This window comes from Phasianus colchicus, chromosome 1 (genome assembly GCF_987193195.1).
Source record: "Phasianus colchicus chromosome 1, bPhaCol1.hap1.1, whole genome shotgun sequence".
Classification (NCBI taxonomy): Eukaryota; Metazoa; Chordata; class Aves; order Galliformes; family Phasianidae; genus Phasianus; species Phasianus colchicus.
Genome location: NC_143436.1, coordinates 87,051,427 through 87,078,042, shown reverse-complemented (window position 1 = coordinate 87,078,042; position 26,616 = coordinate 87,051,427). Strand labels below are relative to the sequence as shown.

The window sequence follows — 26,616 nt, the reverse complement described above, 5'->3', positions numbered from 1 at the left end:
TAACAAAGTTGAAGGAATCAGCAAAGGCAGGCGTTACAAATTGGATTTATAAGTATATGATATGCAACCTGAAACATACTTAACCTACCCTCCCCCCACATCACCCCCCCCCCCCCAAAAAAAAAAAAAAAAAAAAAAAAAAGTATTGATTACCTTTCCTAGATAAATTTTATTGACCTTTGGCTTTCTGGAGCAATGGTGATGAACTTCAGCCTTGTATCTGATTGCTGGCTCTTTTGGAGGCTTATTAATGGGGGAGGCTGGCTATGCTTCTTCAAGCAGGTTATGAAAAACTCAACATGTTCTTTTTTTTTTAAAAACCAGAGATAGCAAAGCATACAAATGTACTTGAAAAAGGTTATAATGTTTTTTAAAATTACCTGTCTACATTTCTCAAGCTTTTTTTTCTTCACACAGAAGAGAATGAGATGTATCAAAATATTTACTTCTTTGTTTGTTCTTTACTACTTGTTTGTTAGACAAGAGCCCCCTCTAAAGTGGGCTTTAGAACTTCGCTCAAGGTCACAAAGGGAGAAGAGCTGCTTGTTCCTCTGCCAAACTCCCCATGACACCAAAGGACAGAGAGACAGAAAGAAAGGTGCAGCCAAAAGCCAGAGTGTGACTGAATGCTGGCTGAAGTACCCCAGCTGGTATCTGGCAATACCTGTGTACTTCCAAAAGGGAAGTGTCCTAACGTAGGCAAATGCTTGGGGTGATGTGAATAGGACCTAGGTTATATATTTATAAAGAATTTCTTTCCTAGCTTGTTTCTTCAAGTGCTTAACTTTTTTTTTTTTAATTATTTTTATTTTCTCATATGAAAACAGAATATTTTGTCTAACTAGTATTTAAACTGAAGAAGTTTCAGTTGCAAAATTTTAAAATATTTTAAGATACAGATTTTCTCCTGTAAAAACAGTTGTAAACTCAAGATTTTATGGAGGTAGTACGTATAGCTTGGACTCAGAACCAGTAAAAACTGTGCCTGTAAAAAAAACTGTGCCGGTAAAAACTGATTTACCTTCTGGTTTCTTATTAAATTAAAATTGTTCTTACAAAAGGGAGAGAAGAGCTACATTACATAGGCTAGGTAAACATGTAGAACTGGTCTGAGAAATGAAAAAGACATAAACAGCAACTTCTGTATGTCTGTACTGTAACACAAATCTACAGTAACCTCCTTTCAAAGACCTTCCTCCTTTGCCTGCAGTGCAAGTGGTATCAAGACGTACCATTGTGTTACCTCTGCACAATCACACACATGCAGTTCTGCTTTTTACTCCTACTGTTCTTAAAATCTATTCCAAGCTACCCGCAGTTGGAACAGTATGTTCGTCATTTGAGATACCAGTGAGATCTACATAAAGCAAGCCGTGAAAAAAAAAAAACTGTAGGATTATATTTAATATATTTACAGGTTTCTAACAGCCATTAGGGAGAGTGGACAAGGAAATATTTTCTGTAGAAATTTCAGATAATCTGAAGATTCCTTGGGAATGCTTTGCAGGCTGTGATTTTGAAACATGGTAAATTTCTGAATGCAGATAAAATTCTATCCCTGGTAACCTCAAAACAGAAAACACTTCAGAAACTTTTTTCTTGAAGATTGGTGATCTGAAAGTGTACAGAATACAAATCTGAAGTCCCTATGAAAAAAAAAAAAACAAAGGCACAGCATTAAAGTTTCGTTGATAAAACTAGAAGAGATTAGTTAGTATTTTTTGACCTGAAAAAAATATCTACAGAATAGTTTTTAGCAACCATTAACAATGACATTAATACTTTAAAATACAAGTAAAATACCTCTCTTGGGCAGCCTGTTCCAACACCTCACTACCTTCTCTGTGAAAAACTTCCCTTTGACATCTAATCCAATTTTTCCCTCCTTTAGTTTAAAACCATTCCCTCTTGTCCTACTGCTATCTACCCATGTAAAAAATGTAAAAAAAATCATTGTATCCATTAGTATAGTAATAATCATATCAGGAATTTTTTGCAGGGAGAGTTTGCAGATCTCATCCCTGCTTGTATACAGGGTCTCAGTTTTCAGTAAATCAAGATGACAGTGAACAACTTCAGATTTGGGGATGAAGGAATTGTGGGAATTGTCACATATGTCCAGTTAGCTGTTTTGCAGAAAATATTTACTAATATATTAATGAAGTATCCACTATTTCATGTACTTAATATGCCTTATATGAGTACAAAGCCAAGAATTCTTAAGGTCTGTGTTACTCCTAGGGTGAAACAAGGAAGATGCTTTCCTGTAGGCTTTTATTCAGAATCACTTTGAAAGTTCTCAAGGCATAAATCTCTAGTTACTTTCCTGGGATGCTTTTCTACAGCTGACTAGGAAGTTTTTTCCTGATATTCACTCTGAATATCACATTGCTTTGGAGACCAGAAGGATAGCACCCCTGTCTGAAAAAATTCTGAATCTGCATTCTACCAGGTCCTCCATTCTACCACCATTCATTCAACAAATGTATCAGAGACGGGTTTTTTGTTTGTTTGTTTGTTTGTTTTCCACTGTCTAAATTGTTAGTCTCAGAACTGCTAGATACTTTACCTGTGTAGCATTAAAAATGCAGAACATATAGCTGAAAAATAGATTCATTTCCTCCTGACTTATTAGCATGAGGTAGCCAATCGTCCAGGTGATTCCAAGCACCACTACTATAGAGATAGTGGCAGTCATCTTTTTCATGAGTGAATCCTTTTTATTCCTAGAAAAACACACAAAAAAAGTTTCTTCTCCATATAATTTAATCTATTTTTGAGTTTAAACTTTCTATTTTACTTACTAAGGACTGTATTGCAAATATCTGTTACTCAGCTAAGTTGAGAACATGTATCTTACTACATTTGTTTGGGGTATCATCCAGGAAATAAATCGAGAAAAAGAAATCTGCCCAAGCTTGTATGAATAATCTGTCTTTGGAATATCTAGTGTAGCTGTATGTTTCTTTGATTAAAATGTGAGGTTTATCAAGGCAGCATGAAACACTGGAAATTAGGAAGTTAGCTATGATAAGCTTTTTAGAATAACTTCAATCCTAATGTTCACAGTTTTCAGTATAAGAATTAGCTTCCATTGAAGTGTGGATATCCAGTTTTTCTTCAGCCCATGAGGAGTCAGAGAGATGGTATTTCAGTCTACTCCAACTATTAAAATTGTATGTAAAAGGAATGAAGTGCAAAGCTTTGTTGAATAGGTTAGTTCTTCGAGATTAGTAAACAGTAAAGCATAACCTTCATTGAAGCCAAGTTGAGTAACATGGCAACCAAAACCAAAGTGATGGTGGCTAGGGGGGAAACCTGCAATGTGCTCATTTATGTAAATGAGAAAATTCTGACCCATTACAACAGTGGAAATAACTCTCTAACTTTAAGTGTACATTTCTTTAAAACAAATGATTTTCTCAAAAATCTGAGTTTGTAACAAGAAAGTCTGAGCTCTTAATAAGAGATTGAGGAATATATTCTGAAAGATCTGAGGAATTCTATGACACCTCACCTTGTCAGATTCTTGTTCTCCTTCCATATCACAGTAACAATGATCTTGATGAAGATGGTAACGTTAAAGAAGAGTATGAATGCTACTGGCAAAAGGAAGGACCAGAACATGGGTTTTTTCATGCTGAAATTCTGATTTTGATCCAGGGCTGCAAGCCAGCAACTTTTAATACAAAGAGAGGCAGTTTCAAAAGATTTGTTAGGCACATTGTTCAATACACCAAAACAAAACCAAACTGTTGGCTATTTTTCATCCTGAGGGACCCCATAGGGCTTTCTAGCCCTAGCCTGTCTCTGAAAGGCAATCATTCCTCGACAACGGGGCTTTCAGACATGTTTCTTTGGGAAGTGCCAGTGATTTATCAAATAAACTGCAGAGGTAAATATTACAGAGTGGCTTATAGCTAACCAAATAGGTATCTGTCTCCATATACAAATTTAGAGTAAATATTATAATAAATCTGAAGAGCAAAAGGGAAAACTTTACGGACAGAGGTTGAAACAAAAGCGGGAGCAGATTCAGGAGGGTGAGGTTTCCCTTCAATCATATTTTCTTCCTTTTTTTCGTTGACAAATAATTGCAAGCTAGATGTCAACACTCTCTATATCAGTGCAATGAGATGACCACCACAGAATCATAGAACGGCTTTTTCTACCCTTATATAATCATGTGGAAGGGTGTCTGTATTTCTGAAGTAAGTGTTTTCTCTGTATCATACACTATCACCAAGGAGCACTGCAAGTCTATAGCCTGCTCTGGGGTGCTGGCATCCAGATGAATGCAGATATGAAAAACACACGGTATTAAGGCATATAGTTACACCCACCAAAAAGATTTTAAATAAATCAAAGGACTACATTTAAGTACTGAAATGCAGTTACGCATTTAAATGAAGGTCTTCAATTTCAGTTTCTGTAAAACTGTCTACAAGTCTCATTTAAAGCCACAGGAGATCTTGCAGGAGGATTCAGGGCAGATATAAATCCAGCATCCCACATTCTTAGTGAGGAAAAGCTGCAATTCCTTATAATGAATGTTAAGTTTGAGTGAAGAACTTTGCTTTTTTCTTTTAGTAGAGGCACTTAAATATACAAAATAATATACAAACAATAAACCTGGAAAGGTATTAATAATAAACCATCACATAAGGTATACGATAGCAAGTATTGTAATGACACACAAACTTACAATTCTTCCTGTCGGTAGTTTAAAGCTTTCCCTTCTCCATAAGTAGCTCCAAGCGTTATTGCAACTACTACAGCAGGGACCCCTAATTAATAAAAGAGACACTGGCTTGTTATTTTCAGTTGCATAGATGTGCCTTATCTCCATTCTACATAAATAACTTCTTGCCTACTCCCTCTTTCAGCCCTACTGTAGATCTGCCAACTATTGGCTGTGCTCTCAAAGTCTGAAAAGCAGTGAGTCAGAATTGTGCTTTCAGAAGCACGAATAGTATCAGGACAATGAAGAACCTAATGCTGGATGACAGTGATGTGTGGCCAGGCAGCTTTCACTGAATGTTTTCTGACTTGCGTGTGCAGTTCAAATTCTAGAAGTTTTAGAGAAATTGTCTCTGCCTCCACCCAAATGCAAAAAATAGTAATAAAAAAAATCAGGATCTAAGTTGACTTGGTAGATGCCATTAGAAACAACTTACCATACATGCTGAATAGACAATGTGGAAATGGCATATAGTCTTGTGTATTGTATTATTTTTACTTTATCTCCTGGGCATCTAACTGCATTCTTCAGTCCTTCAAATAGTTTCCTTTCAGCCTGCAGTGCTGCTGCTAATTGCTATTACTTTTTTAAGAATGCACTCTTATTAATACATAACATTGTATTATTACAAAATGTTGATGCATAATATTAATATTATTAATAATATTAAGTAAATAATTAATATTAATAATAACATTACATAATGATAATACATAATATATAACAAATTAAGTCAGCCCATGCTTTTGGATGTACGCAAGGCTCTGGTGGAGGTCATGAGACATCTCAGAGAGAGCTCAATGAAGAATGTGAGTCTACATATACAATCACTGTATCTGAAAAAAAAAAAAAAATCCTGTAGTTGACAGAAACTGATTGTTGAATGCCTTGATTATTGTAAAAATTTTTCCTACATGCAATAGACGTATGTTGCTGTGCTGGTGAATGAGCTCTTGTTTCCAGTGCTGTATCAAGACAGTGAAAACAAGCTTAGCTTATAGCAGTTGAGTAAACTGTAACAGGGGATTATTTATTAAACCATATTGTCTAAACCAGAGATTACAGTTCCTCATTACTGATCTGCTATTTTTTACCTCTCTCTGACTGTACTATGTACTGATACTTTGGTAAGAGTTGGAAATATTTACAACTTTAAATCTTACCCCATCCGATTGCTGACATGGTTACAATGAAGTGTCCAGGAAAGGGTTTCATGGTTCTAAGCAGCAGTAAGTACAGTTGTGCAGAATTGAGTGCTGTCCACATAAATGTTGCCAACAAAAAGTAGTGCAGCAGGACAGCCACAACCATGCACCAGGCATTTGCAGGAGGATCTACCACATCAGATGTGAGTATGGTATTAGTGGTGGTGTAGGTATTGAATTGCTGGTTATTTCCACTGGTATCACTACTGTCATTCCTGGCATTTTGGTTTTCGATTCCAGAGATGAAGATGATATTAAAAATTAGCATGGAGGAACAGAGACTCACTAACATCCACGTTATAGACGACTTTCGTGTTTTCCTATATATAGGAAGATATTTTGGAGGAAAAAAAAGGAAAGCAAAATAAGAAGGATTTTAAAACACTTCTTCATTCAAGCTGACATTAAAAGCAAGGTAGAGTGTGCAAGCCTTAACATACAAGCCTTAACAGAGAAAAAAAACAAACAAAGTAACTTGTCTGCAGAATTCCACACTGCAGTTACTCTTGGACAACTCATCTAATTCATCAGTTTGATCTGATTTTAACTAGAACAGAGATGACCCAGCACCTTCTAGGAGTGGGCCCATTCCAAAATTATTTGGAATGCATTTAATTTTTTTTACTTTTCTCTTTTTAGAATCATTTTCTTCGGTGTTCAGAGGTGAAATAGCATACGACAAGCATTTGTAAACAACAATAATAGAACTCCACTTCCATGTTCTGTCTAATAAATGCATTTAAAAAGCAGAATCTGGAAGCTCCTAAAATCTTAAATATGACCTTGATGGAATTACTCCAAATTGACATTCATTCAAGCAAGATGAGAGTTCTTAATCTATAATAGCTACAGCTTTGTTGGCACGACTTTGCTCCTTGCTCAAGGAGGAATCACATGACACCATTAGTTCCAGATGTGTCCATCTAGAAAATCTGTGATAATTGTGTTTGAATGAAATAATTCATTACAAAACTGTAACACAAGAAGCATACATAACCTGCATTGCTATATATTCATGATGCCTTGAAATCATCTGTTTCATCCAGACATTTTATAAACATCAGACAACAGAGTACATAAACTATCAAACAATAGGAACAGAAAGCAGAGAAATGTTTAAATAGGATAGAAAGAAGAGAACCTTAGGAGTGATATATATTTTTCCACATGACCACTAAAAATTAAAGAGAAAAAAGAGCGGACTGAAATGACTAGCACTAAATGAAGATACCCATACAACAGGCATATTCATAACTAGTGAGAAGAAAGATAACTGATCAGACATTGTGTGCAGTAATCAGGCATGGGATGTACAGGAATATAAGAAGCGGGTAATACTGGTGATGAAAGATTATTTCACATTTTTAAAGTAATTAATGAGAACAAATGTGATCCGCACCTCACTGTGTGGCATGGATCAATGTAGCAATAACACAGCTGAGGGTCTGTATTGACAAGTGACCGACCAAGGTAGTGACAGAGACATCAGAGAGGCAAGGAACATGCTGTTATTACACAGCAGTAATAGCAGACCACCACTATCCCCATGGAGACTGAGCAAATGTCATGCTAATACATAATTCAGAGATCACATTTGTGGTCATGATCATGGGAGACCACGGTAAAAGGATAAACCCTTAAGTTGGTCCTCAGTAGCACACAGTGCCTGCTTTATTATCTTATAACTGGTGAGCTGTCCTGTAGTAGCAGTCCTGCCATGCCTAGGTTGAACATTTGTGTTGGAAAAATAGAAAACAAACCATCCACCACAGTTAGGTGGCATGCCATAGCTTCTTGTGTATAGACATCTCATAACTTCACCAATCAGTAAGATACCTTCCTAGGCTATGCAAAACAATTAGATTGTTTTTTAATACTGTCTGCTGATCAATAATATTGCAATATGTTCCAATCTGGATTCTGTCTCTGTTTTCCCCCAAACTATATACAGAGCAAAATATTATAACTTAGCATAAAATACAGTTTCACATCTTCAGGCTTACCTAGTGAATATTTGAAACAAAATGGTAGTGGTGAGACCAGCAATGGACAATCCAACACCAATGTAAGAGATATACTCCAAAGGCCTAGCGTATTTATATTTGATCTGAAAGGCCTAGAAAACAATTTGCATCAGTTGTAAGATAAAAAGATATCATTTTCTTTGTAAACTTTGTTTCTATTTGCACACAGAAATGAAAATGTTTTAGTAAAGCTATGACTGTTGCTAGCTACTGCCAAAACTTCCAGATCACATAAAATTATTCCTGACATCAAAACAAGAGAAGCTTGTGAAGAACTGCAAAAGGAGATTTAAGAAAGCCAATCAAATGTTCTGCAAAATAGCAATTGAATTATTCATAAAAAGATGTAAATCAACATAGATGGAAAAGAATAGCTTTAATTTTTCATACTGATGTGCATTCTGAATTTTGACTTCTGAGGTTAAGGTCTAAAAGAAGATGTTGTGAGGAATTCTAAATCAAAACCAGCCTTTGTATAGTGTCAATAAAGCAGTGAGCAAAATGTAAATGTAGTCAGAGAAGAAAATACTGTTAACTTTGCTTAAATGAATGGAAATCTTATAATATAGTCATTTTATGCAAATAAGGGCATGCATATAAAGGAAAACAAGTAAATATTATAAATACGGAAATGCTGTTCTGTGAAGGCAAAGTAAAAAGAAACTGAAATCCTTACACTCGGAAAGTGAGTGACCACCAGTGCCTGATGCTGCCCAGAGAGTGTTCAGAGAAGCAGAAGCCAATACTGGCAGAATAATGAATGATGGAGACAGTTATACCCAAATAGTCGTGTAGGTATAAGAGAGCATTATAGAAAAATAAATGGCAGTAGGTCTAATATTTACAGATGAATTGTTGCTTGTGAACATATAAGCAAAGTGCCAAGTGCTTTGAGCTGTTTGCTCAGCACAAGGTAGTACCACAGCTAACACAGATCCCAAGGTACTTTTTTGTTGGTGTCAGGACACCTTAGTTTCCAGACATTTAACAGTAAGCTGCAGTAGCTCAGGTGCAGAGCTGGGGGCTACCGCAGCATGAGGGGAGCCACCACTTCCTTGCAGGTTAGGTGCAAAAGCAGGTGGACTTAGCCAGGCTTTATGCCAGACAAAGCCAGGATGCACCCATACCTTTGGCCTTCTATCATCCTGGGGACTGTACGTCCCAGTTTGCCAGCACTGCCAAAGATCAGAGACAAATAGATACATCTTCAGCTGCTGTTCCTTCTAGCTCAGCATCCTCCAAGCCAGGGCACTGCACCCAAGCCCTTGTAAGTCAGAGAACAATTGAAAACCAATAATAAAAGAACTACCACATCAGACTCTGCCCATTCGGGAATAATTAATGCCCTACCATCAAAACAGCAAAATTAGTAGTGTGATTGCACTTGCATCTCAAGAATTGATCTCTTCCTTTCATACAGCCTGCAGTGCTCCAGTCGTTGATAGCATAGTCCCAAAAGACACAGGCATGATCACGCAGCTGAAGTTCGGACGTGTTGTACTATGGAATGGGGTTACAAGAAGAAAAAATGGGCAAGAGAAACACAAACAGATATGCACCAATGTAGAGACAATCTTTTGAAAAGAGAGATGATAGCTACTTAGAGATTTCCTGGCTTTTCAGCAAGCATTATGAAGGATATCAGCAATAGTTGGCTTTTTGAACTCTCAATGTCCTTTCTCAGTCAAGATTGCCAATGAAATTTCTATGAATAATTCAGATAAACGTCCACAAAGCACTAAATAAAATTCCAAGAAGTCTGCATAAGCCAAGCAGTTTTCAGATATTAGAAATTTTAAATTACTGCCAATTGATAACTGCTGAATTCACACTGTAAAAGGAATAAAATATTATAAATTCTGCAAACCATTCCCCACCCTCAGCACATGGCTTGCTCACAGTCATATGTCAACCTGCATGCTGTATTTTTCAGACAAAAGACAAAACACTTCAGCATGTTACTGCAATTTGAACTGTTTTTTAAGAAGCAATAAACAGCTTGAAGTGCAAATAAATATTAAAAGTAACCTTACTAACATTATTTGCAGTTAAATGAGACATAAATGTAGGAGTAAGAAAAAAGCATTTTTCCACATAACAGACTGTTTCCTAGAAGACTTAACAGTACAGATCTATAATGGTGATTACTGATCTTTCGTACTCATGTGTTGAAGGCTTAAAACCTTTGTCACGTGACTTAGATATCTTAAGAAGAAGCAGTAACATCTGGAATAATTTCCTCATGTAGGAAATTATAGAATCATAGAATGGCTCAGGTTGGAAAAATAACTTAATCATCTAGTTCCAATCCACCTGTTGTGAGCAGGGCTGCCACCCATCAGCTCAGGCTGCCCAGGGTCCCATCCAAAGTGGCCTTGAATGCCTCCAGGGATGGGGCATCACAGCTTCTCTGGGCGGCCTGTGCCAATGCTTCACCATCCTTCGAGTAAAAAATTTCCTCCTAATATCTAACCTGAATCTCTGCTCTTTTAATTTAAAGCCATTCCCCCTTGTCTTATCACTATCTACCCATGTAAAAAATCGGTCTTCCTCATGTTTATAAGCTCTTCAGAAGTACTGGGAGGTCGATATGAGGTCTCCCCTGGAGCCTCTCTTCTGCAAAATGAACAAGCCCAACTCCTTAACCTTTCTCATAGGAGCCCTTTTATCATCTTCATGGCCCTCCTCTGGACCTGCTTCAACAGCTCCACATCAGTCTTATGCCTAGGGCCACAGACTTCATCGCAGTACTCTAGCTGGTGCCTCACAAGGGCGGAGTAGAGGGGGACAATCATCTCCCTCTCCCTGCTGGCCACTTCCTTTTTGATGCAGCCCAGGATACAGTTGGTCTTTTGGGCTGCAAAAGCATGCTGCTGGCTTGTATCAAATTTTCATCCACCTGGAACCCCAAATATGAATCCACCAAACTCTCTCAACTACTTATTGCCACAAAAAAAGGTGGTATGCCATAAAAACAAATAACAACAATAAAAACGCACTGACATCCTCCCTCCCACAGTGCAAACAAAAAAAAAAAACAAAAACACAACAACACACTTTTATATCTTTCTGAGTATTGAAGACAGGTAGTAGGATAAGGACAGCCTCTGGTCAAACTAAGCATGTCATTTCAAACAGAAGCTTACCTTGGGATTGAAGGCTATTTCAACACCACTGGCTCTTCTGCCATCAATATTGCCAGAAATAATTTGTTTAGATAAATTACTGCTACTCCTATAAATCCTTGACTGGAAGAGTTTGTCATTTTGATAAAGGACAAAGCCAACTCTGCCATCATTTGACGAACCTTCGCTAGGCAAACAGCAAAGAAGATTATATCAGAGAAGCTGGTGCCTTAGAAGAAGCCTATTCTATGCTGCTTCACATATCCAGTATTTACAGCAGATTTTTGTCAAGATATTTAGGTAGAATCCATTTCAGATGTAGAGAAGAGTTTCTTTTCCCATGAATCTCAAAAGATTCATCTTCAATTTTTGCTGCAGTGGAGTGTGAAAATAATTTCTCCTAATGCCATTTCTGAGGAAAAACATTGACAGTGAGGATAATATCCTAAATCCAGATACATATACACACTCAAAATGACCAGGCTTTTTGTATTATTATATAATAAATAGTAACAACAGTGACATTTATAACTGGTAGGAAGTCATAAAATAAAATAGATTGGCTGCTCTTCTCACTTCAGACCCAGTTTTTGGACTCTGTTTCTTTTGATTTAAATTACTAGTCTTAATTTCCGCTGAAGTAACAAAGCAAAAATTGTGTTTTATATAACTGATTTCATTCTTAGCTTTCTACTTTTTTATCATGAAAGAGTAACATGACTTTATAGCTATGTCACAATTGTGCATTTAATACTGAATATATATATATATATATTTAAATAAATAAGCTGTAAATTCAGTTGAACCCTCTTGAGAGAAGTGTTACAGGCATTGTGATAAAGACTTTGCATGATCACAATGGTTTTCCACAGGATCATTATCTACATCAGTGAGCAGAATGGATGGTGATCTGTTAATGAGCTCTTCTATGTTTGTTTTATTCTTGTTGCTGTGTATGTGAGGCTACCTTTATCTCCTTGACTCTTTTCTAACTCAGACGAAAGGACTGCATTACTCATTTCCCTGTGGGCTGGTATATGAATGGCATTCAGCAATTTGATGTCTAAGTGTTTCGCAAATTTCACCTTCATTATAGTGTTTTGTTATGATGTCTAAAGTTAATTACTGTCACTAAACAGAGAGATTAAGAACAAGCCTGCTGGTTTCAGATACCTAGTCTGAAACTCCTGCAGTTTTAGCACGACATAGTTGCAGCTGTACATAATCAGTGTTCTGCCAAATCATACACAAGGAACAAAATTGGATATGCAAAAAACAATTGTCCTGTAACTGGCAGCCAGGTGTTGTGTGCCTGGGACTGTATCCTGCCAGAGACTCCCACTGCAGGTTAACTCAGCTTTAACCCTTGCCACCAGCTTCAGTGGTGCCTCCAGCTTTCAGGAAAATGAGGAACTATACCTTTACAAGCACTGCAGAGTGTACACAGTGGGCATCTGGAAAAATCCTGCGTGCCTTTGAATACCATCCAAACACAAAGATGTGAGAACAATATGTACTGACACCTGACAGTAGCAATAATTTTAGTTGAAATGGCTGGTGACTTTGGATTTCAGACAAGGTACGTATGTACTAGATTTTGAACTTTATGTCTACAGAGATTTGGTCAAAGATTCATTATGTTCTGAATTTTTAAAGAACAAAAAAGTGGGGAAAACAAAACAAAACAAAACAAAACAAACATGAAAAGCTTTGTGGCCATTACAGGTACATCTTCATTAATCTATAAATAAGATCACCTAGCTCGTTTGATATGTGTGTCTTTGTGCTATTATATATGGTACCAACATGCATTAAAACATTGTTAGAAAAAGTTTACATTCAGGTTCAATTTTTTTTTAAAGTTATTTCCAAAGCATGTTTTTAGGGAATATTCATTCAAAAGATACCAGGTTCAGGTTTCAGCAGGTGAAAGAACTTACTGTTACTTATAATATTGAGCAGTATCTGGACTTCAGTACTGAGTTCACTAGTAAGCCCAGGGACGTTTTCCTGTATTTCTAGTTTTGTTGATGGAAAATATGACAGGGTTGTATCTAGAAAAATTAACAATATCTGCATTAGAATTTATGGTACATACCTCTTTCTGCTTGTAAATCCAACAGCGTGCCCAAGCTCACCTCTCTGTGCCAAAAACAGAACTGTAGAGGAGTTCAATTTCAGTGGAACAGACTGGACTGCAACATTGGGTTGAGTGACATTGCCCATCAAAGAAAATTCTTCCATTGTTTTTGTGAGGCTGCAATAAAATAATGAGTGGGAATAAAGTCACCTCTAGTTGTTACAAGCAGCCATAGGCTCAGCTCCCTCTCTGATTTGACTCTCTGACACGTCAGGTAGAGTGAAGAAGCTGTGCGTGTTCTCTCTAAGAACAGGGGAAATCCTGTACTTTTGAAGTCGACAGAAACATTGCTTTCTAACATCAGGAGAAGCAGAATTTAGTCATACATGCACCTGGGAATGGGGGCAATGTGAAATCTGGCATACAGTCAAGTATAAAACAGCTTGTTAAGTAAGTCAGAAATTTCTAACAAGCGCAGGAAGTTGCTCCTTTGTGGAGAGTGTGTTGGTAGCTTTCTCTTTCCACATGCTACAAATTGCAATAATACTTCAGACTTCTGTGAAGTGCAGTGAAATAAAATGGAAATGTTTTTAAGTGGCAGAATACCAGCTAGTAGGTTAGTCCACAATGTAAGCCCCTATCCATCCATAGGTAGTATTGTGAAACCCAAACAATTTGCCAAAACTGCTGATGACAACCAACAACCAAATTGGAAAATTCCAAAAGTCCCCACTTCTCATTCCCTGTCCTCATTCTTTATCCAAAGCAGAAAAAATCAGCCAAAATTGTTGGTGTAAATTTACTGAAGTAATCAAATTTTACATGGAGTTGAACACTGAAGAAGCTTTGGTACCTTCATGATGATTTTCATTCTGAAACACAAGGGAAAATGCTATTTGCTAGATCTAATCAAAAAGGGCAAAGGCTGAGGTTACCTTGCTGTAACATTGACAAGATTACTGTCATTGAATTCTGTTTCGTTGGCATCCAGGAGCTGACTTACTGTAGTTAAAACTGCCACAGATGCCTGAGTCAAGAAGGAAAAAAAAAAAAGAAAGTACTGTTCACAAGCAGTTAAAATAAAGAATCCCTTGTTCTACAGTGAGTGTCCAATTTTTTTGCTTCCCTGAACCACACTGAATGAAGAGGAATTATCTTGGGCTACATATAAAATACATAATAAAGTTAATGTATATAAATATAAAAACTTTATTAAAACTTAATTTTTTTATTAAAACATTAAAAAAAGAACAACAAAAACATAAAACTAGGGGGTTGGCATGTATGTAATCTACATAATGCACTGGCAAAGTAAAAATGCAGTAGAAATCCCTTGAAAATACATGCTGTGGAGTAAACAAAATAAAGGGTGTAACTAGAGAGAATACAAGCTTAAAGTCAATGGTTCATATATACCACACTTTTATTAACTTAGGGAAAATTAAATGATGAATTTAAACATCAAATGATGCTAGTATTAGAATTCCAGAATATGGGTCAGTCCATACAACTGATAAAACCAAATTTACATTCTGCTTTGGGAATCGAAGCAGCACTGAATCCACAAAAATGCACTCAGGGCCACTGAATCACTAAATGGCAAAATGGATGCCTTTGGTTGTGTTGTTATGTAAAGTTAATTGGAAGCACACTGGAGAGAGTTACTTGTGCTGATGGAGGGGAGAGAGAATCCATATCCCAAATATTAAGCCATAAAAACTTTTTTTCTGTCCTATTAATGCTCACCTTAGAATCTTCTGAAACATTTGGTTTTCTTAGAATCTGCACTGCAATATTCGCAGCAGTAGAGATGTCCTGCGTTGTCAGTCGACTGGGAATGGAGGTAAGGATCTGAGTATTACTTGCAATTGCTGAAACATTGCTGATGTCTGAAGTTTCCACCTACCAGGGAAATGCCATTCAGCAGAAAGGAAATAAGAAAGGAAAAAAAGAGTTAACATTTTCATAACATTCTTACATAAAATCAAATTATGCATGTAGAAAAAGAGGAGTCTGACCATGTCTTTCTCCACTTCTTCCTAGCAGGTGGCTGCAGGCAGTAATTAGACCTCCTTGAGCTTCTGAGTTTGCAAACTTCTGTTTGCCTTTCACTATCCCTTGAATAACCAGAACTGGATTTTTTGAAAAGCCATCTGAAGAACTTAGAAATGCAATTCAGAATTGCAATGCGTCTTAGCACAGCACTCATAAGCTGCAGTGAGGACATAGTCCTCACTTCAGCACCTTGTAGGGCAACAAATAGGAATAAATCTAGAAAAGGAAAAAATATTCTAGCACTGGGGTAATAACAAGAATTTTTAGAAGCTCTGGATGGATCTGGATGGAATCTGTTTGTCACTTTAATGTGCAGGGCATAAACGTCCGTAATATCTTAGGCATGCAAACACACAGACACAAAATAAGGCATTATCTGTATATTACATGAAGGCATAGCTAGGTGACAATAAGATTTAAGGGTGTGGAGAATGTGCTAATCATCAAAAGAATATTTTTCATAGGTTATGGAGATTGACAGTGCACCAAATCATACCTTTTCTAAACCGCTAAGCTGTCAAAATCAAGTTTAATTAAATCATGCAAATTTGAAGAGTTTCTACAACTCAGAGTAGTAGGAAAGAAAAGTTAATGTCCTGCATGGGGAGGAAAGAGTTCTTTATCTATAATTACCAGGGAATTACTATTGATATTTGATAACATCAGGATGTGCACCATGTACACTGTGAACACGTATGCCACTGTTCTGAATTGTAGCATCACTTTGTATTCATAGTAAATATTTGCACTGACAGGAATAAAACCCTTTTAAATCCGGCCTGTGGATCACTAGGATAAACATCTCTTTGGACTCCTAGTGTGCCATCTTCAGAACCTGGGCTGGCCTAGGTTCACTAGATGGCAGTACAACATAAAAAATCATAACAAAACTCAAAATCACTGATAGCAGCAAAACAACTTTATTTTTGCAACCAAATACATACCTGTATCTTTTTAGTATTATAAAGCTACTACTAATATACATATATGTTGCTGCCCAGAGAGGTTATGGAGTCTCCTTCTCTGTAGATATTCAGCAAGCTTTCCTGTGTGACCTGCTGTAGGAAACCTGTTTTAACAGGGCGTTGGACTTGATCTCCAGAAGTCCCTTCCAACCCCTACAGTTCTATGGTTCTATGATTCCATGATTCTGTGATATTATTACAGAGAAGATTTTACTTGTGATCCATTTAATGAAAGTTATACACTGGGAAATTATCTTAGTCTGAAGGATTCAAGCAAAAAAAAAAAAAAAAAATCTAATGAATAATCAGCTCTCCTAGAACTGTAGCTGGTTTCTTTTTCTTTTTCCTTTTTCCTTTTTCAGTTGGAACTTGTAGTAAGGAATAGAAGAGTAGAAGCAGAAGAGGAGCAGTTGCTGTCTGTAGCATGCATTATTGTGTTCAGTGCCCTATGTTTTGGGCACTGGTATGGTAGAGCTAAGGCTTAAAGCAAAGCATAAGAGTTTATGGTTTTATCAGGAGCAGCTTGTCATTCATCAAGTTATTGAGAAACAAGAGTGTTTCATCCATGCTCAACTTATCATGGGATTGAATGGTGAGGCTTTGCTCTTAATCCTTCCTAACAGTGTTAGCACCACTGTGTTCTCCCACTGGTCTTCTTGAAATCCCTTCCAGTTTCTCCTTAGTTCAATATCCTGGGTCAGCATTGCTTCTACACTGAGGTGTTTGCTGTGATATGGGAACCTGAGAGAGGAACTTCCAGGCTGGTTAGGTAAAATGAAGTGGGATGCTGTATTCAGGCAAAAACAAGCAAAATTAAATAATCACAGTTGGAAAAATGCCATTTGCAAAACAGACACATCCCAAGAATTCCTCTGCAAATACGTTCATAGTTCATTTTTCTGTCTGTAAAGTTTTAAAAAATGTAACACAATCACACACTTCCTGCCTCAAGTACCTATTGCATTTTTTTTAATGTGATGCTGCAGAATCTCTGTTGCTCTTTAAAGAGCATGCTAAGATATAATTGAAGATTACCTGTAATGCTAGAGAGTCCAGATTTTCGTTACAATTCAGAATACTGGGAGTCTCTAAAACTGGAATTATTCCCTTTCTGGAACACAGCCGGACTGCAATTGAAGAGTTACCTGTAATTTTGTAAAAAACATTCAGATATGCATTTCATACAGATGTGGTTGCTTACATGCGCATGACTTCACTGGGAATTGAAATTGTACACACAGTGGGTGTGACTGTCTATCTGGTGTTATTTGCTGTTTGCATATAAAACATTTGTCTCTTGGGATTACAAGTGTCCATCAATCATTGTTCTTTTTCAAACATATTTTGTACTCAGACAAAAACTTGTCAGAGTTGCCAAAATTACTCTTGCCAGATTCAGATAGGTATTAATATTCTAGAGCTATAGAAACACGTCTTTTAAACCAGAGACAGAAATCAACACTAAACCATCTGAGAAACTCTTTATCATATCTTGAAAAACATATTCCAAATATCATTTAAAAAAAAAAAAAAAAAAAGGTCTTGTGGAGATCCATGCAATAGATACTCCACTGAAAGGTCTTGAAAGCTGGTATGTGCTACTGGAGTACTCTGTACTTTCCAGAACTCTTCTGTGAGAAGCCCAAATCTTGCTTTTTTTCCTGATTTAAGTGATACCAAAATGCAACCATGCAACCACAGTTCATGGAAAGTGCCCTGAATCCTAATGTTAAGTAGTAAATTATAAACAGATAATCCTTCTATCAAACACTTGTTCTTTAGTGACATGAACTGACTCTCAGACAGGTTTTGAACAGCATATATATGTGTATCATATCAATTACATTTGAGGCATAAGACTGTGAGGATAGATTAATGCTCCTGCTGTCTGAGCTCTGCTTTAAGCAAAAATCTCTGATCTCCTGCTCTAATGAGTTATATCTTTCACAAACCTTACATTTGCCTTTGGGAAGTGAAAGAAAGTGAAAGAAGCAAAAGAAACACATACCATTCACAGTATTAGGTCCACACTTCTCTTTGGAGCTGCTGTATTTACCCACTAAAATCTTTTCAAAAGTAAGGTTTTTTATAACGTTTTCAGAAACATTCATTGTGTAAATGCTGCCTTCACAAAAGTTAACTGTACAGAAAGAAAAAAAAAAAAACAAAACATATTCTGATCAAACTTTTTTAAGAGATAGAGCAATTTTCAAAAATAAAGTGTTATACATAGACAATAGAAACTCATTGAATCTTTTGCCTTAAAAGAAATAAATGACTGTTAAAGCAGTTAGATAAATCTTACCTAAAACCAAACTGCTGTAAGAGATCTTGAAGTCACCAAAGACATAAAAGCCCATAACTTTTACTACCTGCGCTATTTTCACTGCCTTAGCCCTGGTATATTTGAAAAAGTTGATAAAGCTTTACTCTCAGAATCTTGCTACCTAGGCATTAATTAGATCTGTAACTTAATGCCACAGAACACAGCAGGGGGGGGGGGGCAAAAATCCAAATTTGCTGCGAATAAGACTCCAACAATTAATGGGGGACAGTCTTTGGTGACTGAAACATGATGTCTTAGACGTGGTTGCTGGAATGGGAGGTGGTGGCTCAGAAAGGCCCCTTCATGTCACCCCCCAAACCCTACACCTTTGCCAAACACTTCATATTGGCTGCTTCTACATGCAGAATGAACTTAGTGGACTGTGGCCTGACCCAGTATCACAGCCTATTGCATCCTAATTTCATGCCACACTGATATAACAATGCAAATTGACCTTGCAATGTTGCAAGTGCTTGAAAATATACCACAGCATGGTCTTAGGATGTGCAGCATCTTGTACTTGCTAATTTTTGTTAGTTGAGACCACATTTCAGGTGCTTGTGTCCCATTAGCAGGCATTAGACAAAGAAGAATATTTATGGTCCTGAGAGGGCTCGGGAAACATGGAGCCTCTCTCCATGTCCTGGCACTCATTTCCTTGCTAAGTCACATAACTTTTTGTGGATCTGATTTTCTACAGGTTCTGCATTTGCTTAACCAGCAATCTCCTTGTCTATACCCATGTCCCAAGTGCAGAGATCAGCATTTGCCTTTGCTGGCTACTGTGAGGCTTTCCCTGGATTTCTCAAGGCTCTTCTTTATTGAACTGAGAACTAAATGGCCTTAATTTGCACCAAGGGAGGCTCACATTGGGTATTAGGAAAAATTTCCTCTCAGGAGGAGTGGTGAGATATTGGAACAGGCTGCCCAGGTATGTGGTGGAGTCACCACCCCTGGAGGGTTTCAAGAAAATGGTAGATGTGGCACTGATGACATGGTTAGGAGGGATGTGGTGCTGACAGGCTGATGGGTGGACTAGATGATTCAGTGATTTTTCCAAACTTAATTACTCTATGATTCTATGAGGTTCTACCATTAAGTGTGTCAACAATACCTCCACATCACTGCAAGTTTAATATTGCTCATGGATTTGCTGAGAGGGCATTCTGTACCATTATTCAGATTGTTTATGAAGATATTGGGCAAAGCTGGCCCTAGAATCAACCAGCAGGTTGCCTTAATTTTTCTGTATGTCAGTCAAGCCATTGATACTAGACTTTGAGCTCAGCCATTTAGTTAATTTCAACACAGCAAATGGTCCATTCACCCTACTTGTACGTTATCACTTACCAAATGAGAATGCTGAGGAAGATAATACCAGATGCCTCGCTATACGCAAGATGTCTTACATCTCTCACTCTCCATTGTTTACAAAGCCAGCTATTTTCTACTGAAGGCAGTCAGGTTGCTCAAGCTTGAATTGCCATTTGTAAAACCATACTCATTATTCCTAATAATTCTTGTCTTTCACATGCATGAAAATAGACTCCAAGAGAATGTAGTCCAGAATCTTCTACGGTCTGAGGAGAAACTGACTGGCTTATGTCTTCCAGAGTTCTCTTTCTTTAAGGATGGGCATAATGTTGGTCTTTTTTCAGTTTTCTGTAGTCTCTCCTATTCACCATGGTTTATCACAGGTGACAGAAGCCCCACAGTGACATTAGCTAGGTCTTGCAGCACTCTTGCATGAATCCTGTCTATGCCTGTCTATGCATTTGAATACTTTTGTGTTGATGCTGCCTTCCTTCTGATAATGAAACCCAGGAATGGGTTGCTACATTCGTGCATAAATGCATATACATTCATAGATGAATTTAAGATTTATTTTGTGTCATTTCAGTTATTCAGGTCTGAATGTGTTTTTGGCTGGTTTGTATACGTACTTACACTACTTAGTCTTTGACTTATAAGAAAGAGTTTATCTGAAATAAAACTATTTGGTGATTTTTTTCCCCACTGATGCAAATCTCAAATTATTGCAAATATTCTGAATGTATAAGTAAGGTTGGTCCAGAACTAAACAGAAAAATGATCAAGCAAACGAAGTAGGAACATTCCACACTCTTGATGCTCCACTGGGCGCCCGGCCCTCACCATTATGTCCTACATTCATCTTTTGATTCCCAATACATAATATACACATCTTTATTTTGTCAGTTGTTAGAGAGGAGGCAAATGTCATGGATAGTTGGGAGTGGCTAGGAAGGACTGACAAGCAAGTTGAATTTGTCAGGAAGGGAGAATAACAGACAGATGGGCACTATGAACTTTTACAATTTACAGCAAATCAAATACAAAATACCCCTAGGAGTGGACATAGGAAATTAGAATTAACATCATGATTTGTGTCCAGTGCTGAAATTCCAGACAATTTCTCTGAACTATTTTGCTCAAATGTTCCAATGCATCATGAACCCATCCAACTTGTCATTGTTTGCTGGCTGCTCTAACCAGTTTTGTCACAAGGAAGCAGTACGGCAGACCTGAAGTTTCCATCCACCTAGCATCCTCACCAAGAATAGTTTCCTGGATAAGCTGCAGATCTTGCAGCATCCATCTGAAAAATAGAGTGAGTTCATTTGACAGAGGTACAGCTGCACAGTTAGCCACGTGGGAGCCTATCTGCATGTCAGAGTGACCACAGTGAAGGTTGTAACCTCCGAAAATGTGTGCTGGTTGGTCTTACCAGCCCTGGTGATCATCTGGGAGCACCCCCTCCATTTACACCAGCGCAGAAATGCTGTGCTGTGGCAGAGAAGCCTGAAATGGGAGGCAGCCAGGCCAGTGCTACACCGGGTGTCAGAAATCTGACTCACCCAAAACTTGTGGCTGTGGTAGCAGGAACTGAGGATACTGCAGTCCCCTCAGTAGTGCAGAGCTGAATAGTGCCCTCTTGGCACCGGCAAATCCAGAGAGAGCAATACTGGCCCCTGAGATCTGACTCAGATTTTCAAGTCACTGTGATGTTCAAACAGAGGAATTCAAACAAAGGCCAAATTGGCTAGAAATAGACCACAGACAGCTGAAACCCCTAATATCTTCCCCAGATATATTACTCATTCAAAAGAGTGACAGAAGTGGGTGAAATATACAGCCTCACTGAGAAAGACGAACCACATCACTGCTTGCACGCCTGACCCTGCTGAGCAGGGCTGAGGAGACAGGAGAGGAGTCAGCTGCTTCCAAAGCAGAGGGAACTGCAGACATAGCACCATTTGCTGGTGCTGCCTTGCTTGTACTGACCTATGTCACAAAATTGTCCAGTCCACTCGTCGGGGCATACACAGGCTCTATCCTGGCAGAATCCACCATTGAGGCAGAAGCAAGGAGGTACCACAGGTCCTGTAGTTTCTGTGTAAATAAATTATCAATATGTAGATACACATAAGTAAACATAAAATATACATGTATATGAATAATTTGATGAGGGGAAGTAACAAATATGATGCTGATTTATTTGGATCTTCATCTAAAAAATATTTCATTCTGTGATCCACAAGCTAGCACATACTCAGCCACTGGTTTGTCTTTATCTCCAGTAACAATGCTGTGAAAGTGTAGTCAGAGCTTTCAGAAATTAATCTGCATTCCCACAAAGACATAGGCCAGAAACTGTTTTGTGTAGCTGCCAGAAGAGCAGGAGCAGTATGGGCCTCCAGTCTGCAAGAAGCTCAAGCTGTTGAATATGTGAAAAGCCCAAATTGCTTCTGCAGGGTTTCAGAGGAACAAGGGGGCAAAAGAGGACCACAGATTCCCCAGACTAAAACTGGTAACAAGCAGATGGATAATCAGACATCCAAGAATCACAGAGAGATATTCTGATTTAAGCCAGGAGCTATGGGATAACACAGATGAAAAGCCATGCCCTGGTCTCAGCCACAGCTTCTATTCACACTCTAGGACAGGTGCCAATTTTCACTCTGTTTTTTGGCAAGAGTAGAGGGTTTTGTCTGAAGTAATCATTGCACAGGCTGCTGTAGCTTCGAGAAACAAAAAAAAAAAACCAGCATATATGCAATAGCAGTGAAATTGCTGATCTCAGAAACTTCTGCATATGCCATGATATTGGCAGTGTTCAACAAGCTCTGGAAAAATGTAGGTTTCTCAAAAAAAGACACTGGAAAATCTTGAACGTCTAAGGAGTGTTCTGCAACAGATAGTGCAGTAGAGAAGCTGTTGGTGGACCTCAAGCTTTGAGAGATGGCTTGACGACATGGGGAATTCCCCACGAACCAAGACTTCCTCTCAGTTTATCTCACTCAGTCCAGAAGTGGAGGGTGGAGTTTGGAGTCCATCTGTAACATTCACAGTGAATATAGTGCTCTGAGGGCACTTTATTCCTTGAAATTTTACAGAAAGATGAAGCTGAGGCCTACCAATGGATATGACATTTTAGTGTCTGTGTTTTGAAATGCTGGCAAAGGGAATAAAGACAGAAAATGTAAAAGTTAACAGTGCTGTCAGGAACACGTGTGCTATTGTATATTCCTCATGTTCTCACTAAGACTGCTTAATTTCTTACATTTTAGTGGGATTCATATAATTGGAAAATTATTGCAAAATACAGAGGATATGCCACGTGGCTGGGGTAATTCAGTTCTTGGCAAGCATTGCTCAACTCTTGCTCATGTTGCTGCTATTTAGTATTTGTATTTCAGTCTGCCTCAGCTATGTTTCAGCCAGATGTCTATGATGCTAGCGGAATAACATCTATGGGCAGCTAGGTAACGTCTCCACCAGCCATCAGTCATCCAAAACATATGGTTTCTCCACTGGAAATCTTACAAAAAAGGAAGAGAAACTCATGCAGCAATTGAGATCTTGATGGCTCCACCTCAGCATTTGCAAAGAAGGGCTCTGCGAGGGCAAATTGGGTAGATGTTTGAACTGCTCATGCTCCATTGCCCTTTTCTAGGGCAATGTAGCAGAGAAACACTAGGCCTTACAGTAGGATCCCTTTAGGCCTGGGAACTCACAAAATGCCTGGGAATCTGTAGCACAGCTCCAGGCCTCCATCTTGTTTGGTGAACTTGTGCCTGAAGTAAACATGGTATACAGAATCCCTAAAAACAAAGCTGCAGGAGTGCTGCCTTGCAAATACATCAGATTCTGGGCTGCCTACAGGAGAGTAGGGGAAGGTGATCAAGCAGGGCAGCCTTGGGCTGGAAGCACTGATGGTGGTACTTCTAGTGCCAAGAAGGCTGTCGGGATCTAACCTTCATAACTACCCTCCACGCAGTAAAACACTTAGGCCTAAATAATAGTGGCATTGGCTTAAAAATATAGGGTTCTTCTGTTTTTATTTTAAGTTTCAGAAAACATATCCTTTTTATTTGTCTTTGGCTTTTAAGTTTTGTGGAAATTAATCATTTCAAGAATAACATTGATTTTGACTGTATATATATTTAAATCAGAACTAAGATTCTTGCATCACACTACGTCATAAAGAACTTTTTATTTTGTCATGTTTTGTTCTTAAACCAAACATCCCAGGAACTGCTAAGGCTGATAATTGCAGTTAAAGTTTGGAGAAAGAAGAAACACTACTCCATCTATGCACAGCAGGTGCTGCATCATGTGGATATGAAGATATCCTCCATCCTTGAAGCAACTGCAGTTTACAAGTAATTACAAGTTAAGTAATTAATATTTATTTCTGTGTCATTTTGTGTGTTTAGGTGTGTTCCCTCCCTGCAAACATCTGATAAATTACCTGAAGCAAATATAACCTAATGAGAATGTATACTTTTCTCTGTTCCTTCTCTTAGCCTCCAGTTACATCTGACTTTTTGCTGAGCAAGCAGCAAGGAATAGCTGATTCTTTCTATGAACTTTATTTTTGTATGTGTCCATGCATGAATTTGTATCATATCAATTTATCGAGTATTCTGCTGAAAGGAAGCCCTGGCAAATTTTCTGCTTCAAGTTCATACAAGGAACTGTTTTCAGAGAGTACAGTGACCTGATTTTCAGATATAGAATATGCAATCGGTGTTTCCTACATTCCTTCCACAAAGTTTTCTATAATGCACATTGTAATAATGTCATGGACAGGTGCTATACAACATGTTTTGTTTATATGATGTTCCTTATCTTGTAAAGCTAGATAGTAACACTTTAAAGCATGATTTACCAGCCTAGAAAGAGATTTGATTCTATCTTTTGAAAAGTAGATCAGATTTATACCAGAAGAGTAAAGAACACTCAAGACAATTCTCCAAAGCTATGTCAGAGAATTAATTAAAGAAGATAGATATTTCCACCTAAAAAGCCCAGGGCAGGGATGAAGCTAACAGTAATCATGTTTAAGCACTTCAGAAAAGGCAGAAGAAAACAAAGAGCTTGGATACAGCTCAAATGGTGCTGTATTTCTTACCTTTGTGAAACCTCACAACAAGCTGCCAAATGCACAGGGAACAGAGGGTCACAGTTACTGCACAGCAAGCAGTCCCAAGCAACACTCTCTCCCAGTGGAGTGAAGGCATGTTGCAGTTCCAAATGTCTGCTCTGCTATAAAATTATATTATACATCCATAACCTCGTGATGGATAAACCATTAACTGCTACTTACCTACCACTAGAACTTTAACCGTTTCGGTTCCATTTAGGGGAAAAAAAAAAAAACGAAAAGCACAGAAACACACAGATTTGTAGAAAAGTACCAAATAATTATTTCAAACATTTTTCACACCACAAAATATCTCAATTATCAAGACATTATATCTCAAGTATTCTTGTTGCTTGGAGCAGGCACCCAGCTATGCTTGTACTAACAAAGCCAGATCCCATTTGCTGTGTGTGTCAGGCCCACAGCCATACTGGTGGACCTCTCCTCCCTCCCAACACAGCACCCCAGTACACATCAGCAGGGCTTGATGGTCCCCAAACGAGGGGTCCATGGTCCCAGGACACTGCCTGGCATGGCTCTACCTGTGCTGGGCAGGGTGTTAATACCAGAGGCCTGTCAGGGCCACTACCAGAGTGCTAATAGCAGGGAAGCCAGAGGTCTGAGGGGGGAGGCTGGAGAGGGAGAGGAGAAGGTCTTCCCCTGGTGAGAGGTAATGGAGATGGAAACACTTTATTATAAGTGTTTATAATAAACACTTTATTATAAGACTTTATTAGGGCTGGCCAACAGCAGGCCTTGGTGTTTAATTTCAGGAGAGTAAATGGCACCTCCACGCCGTGTAATTGGGACAGGTGGTGAAGTAGAGACTATTCAACAGCTGCCCCTATCTCTGCGCAGGCTGGTAGCTGCAAACCACTGCACAAGGCTTGTGCCCATCTGACAGGGGTTGAGGCCCTGGCACACCATGGTGCAACCACCAACAGTTAAATAAGAGGAATACAGAATCATAGAATCTTCTGAATTGGAAGAGACCATTAGTGATCATCTAGTACAACTCCCCTGCAAGGAACTGGGACACCTACAGCTAGAGGAGGTTGCTCAGAGCCCAGTCCAGACTGGCATTGAGTGTCCTCAGTGATGGGGCATCTATCACCTCTCTGGACGACCTGTGCCAGCTCCATAACTGCTTTTTAAAAAACACACACACACACACACACACACACACACACACACACACAAAAAAAAAAAAAAAAAAAAAAAAGCCACCTTTCTCCTTATATCCAGACTAAATCTCCCCACTTTCAGTTTGAAACTATTTCCTCTTGTCCTGTTGGAACAGATCCTGCTAAAGAGTCTGCTTCCTTCTTTTTCATAGCCTCCCTTTACATACTGAAAGGTCTCTGTCAGGTCTTCCTAGAGCCTTCTCTTCTCCAGTCTGACCAACCCCAGCTCTCAGCCTGTTCTTGTAGATGTGTTCCATCCCTTGGATCATTTATGTAGCCCTCCTCAGGATGTGTTCCCCCAGGTCTACATCTCTCCTGTACTGAGGACTACACATCTGGATGCAGCGCTCCAGGTGAATAGAGGGGTATGTGGGTAGTAACCTCTCACTTCTCCCCATCTGAAATAGAAGTGTCATCTACCTTATTCTTGAAGGGATTCCAGATGCAAACCATGGTGTCCCTT

The 26,616-nt window shown here is 38.4% G+C and overlaps 1 protein-coding gene across 1 annotated transcript; it reads right to left on the bottom strand.

Annotated features, from left to right (window-relative positions):
* Positions 1–1,421: 1,421 nt before the first annotated feature.
* ADGRG7 (adhesion G protein-coupled receptor G7) lies at positions 1,422–25,066 on the bottom strand. Its single transcript, XM_031613074.2, has 16 exons — positions 24,958–25,066; positions 21,825–21,932; positions 18,204–18,335; positions 17,231–17,340; positions 14,922–15,077; positions 14,111–14,202; positions 13,234–13,352; positions 13,036–13,149; positions 11,117–11,277; positions 9,321–9,470; positions 7,950–8,062; positions 5,905–6,266; positions 4,706–4,787; positions 3,518–3,679; positions 2,570–2,726; positions 1,422–1,646 (listed from the first exon to the last, which is right to left on the bottom strand). The coding sequence occupies exons 1-16, from the start codon at positions 25,064–25,066 to the stop codon at positions 1,422–1,424; spliced, it is 2,352 nt and encodes a 783-aa protein (XP_031468934.2).
* Between the last annotated feature and the right edge of the window lie 1,550 nt (positions 25,067–26,616).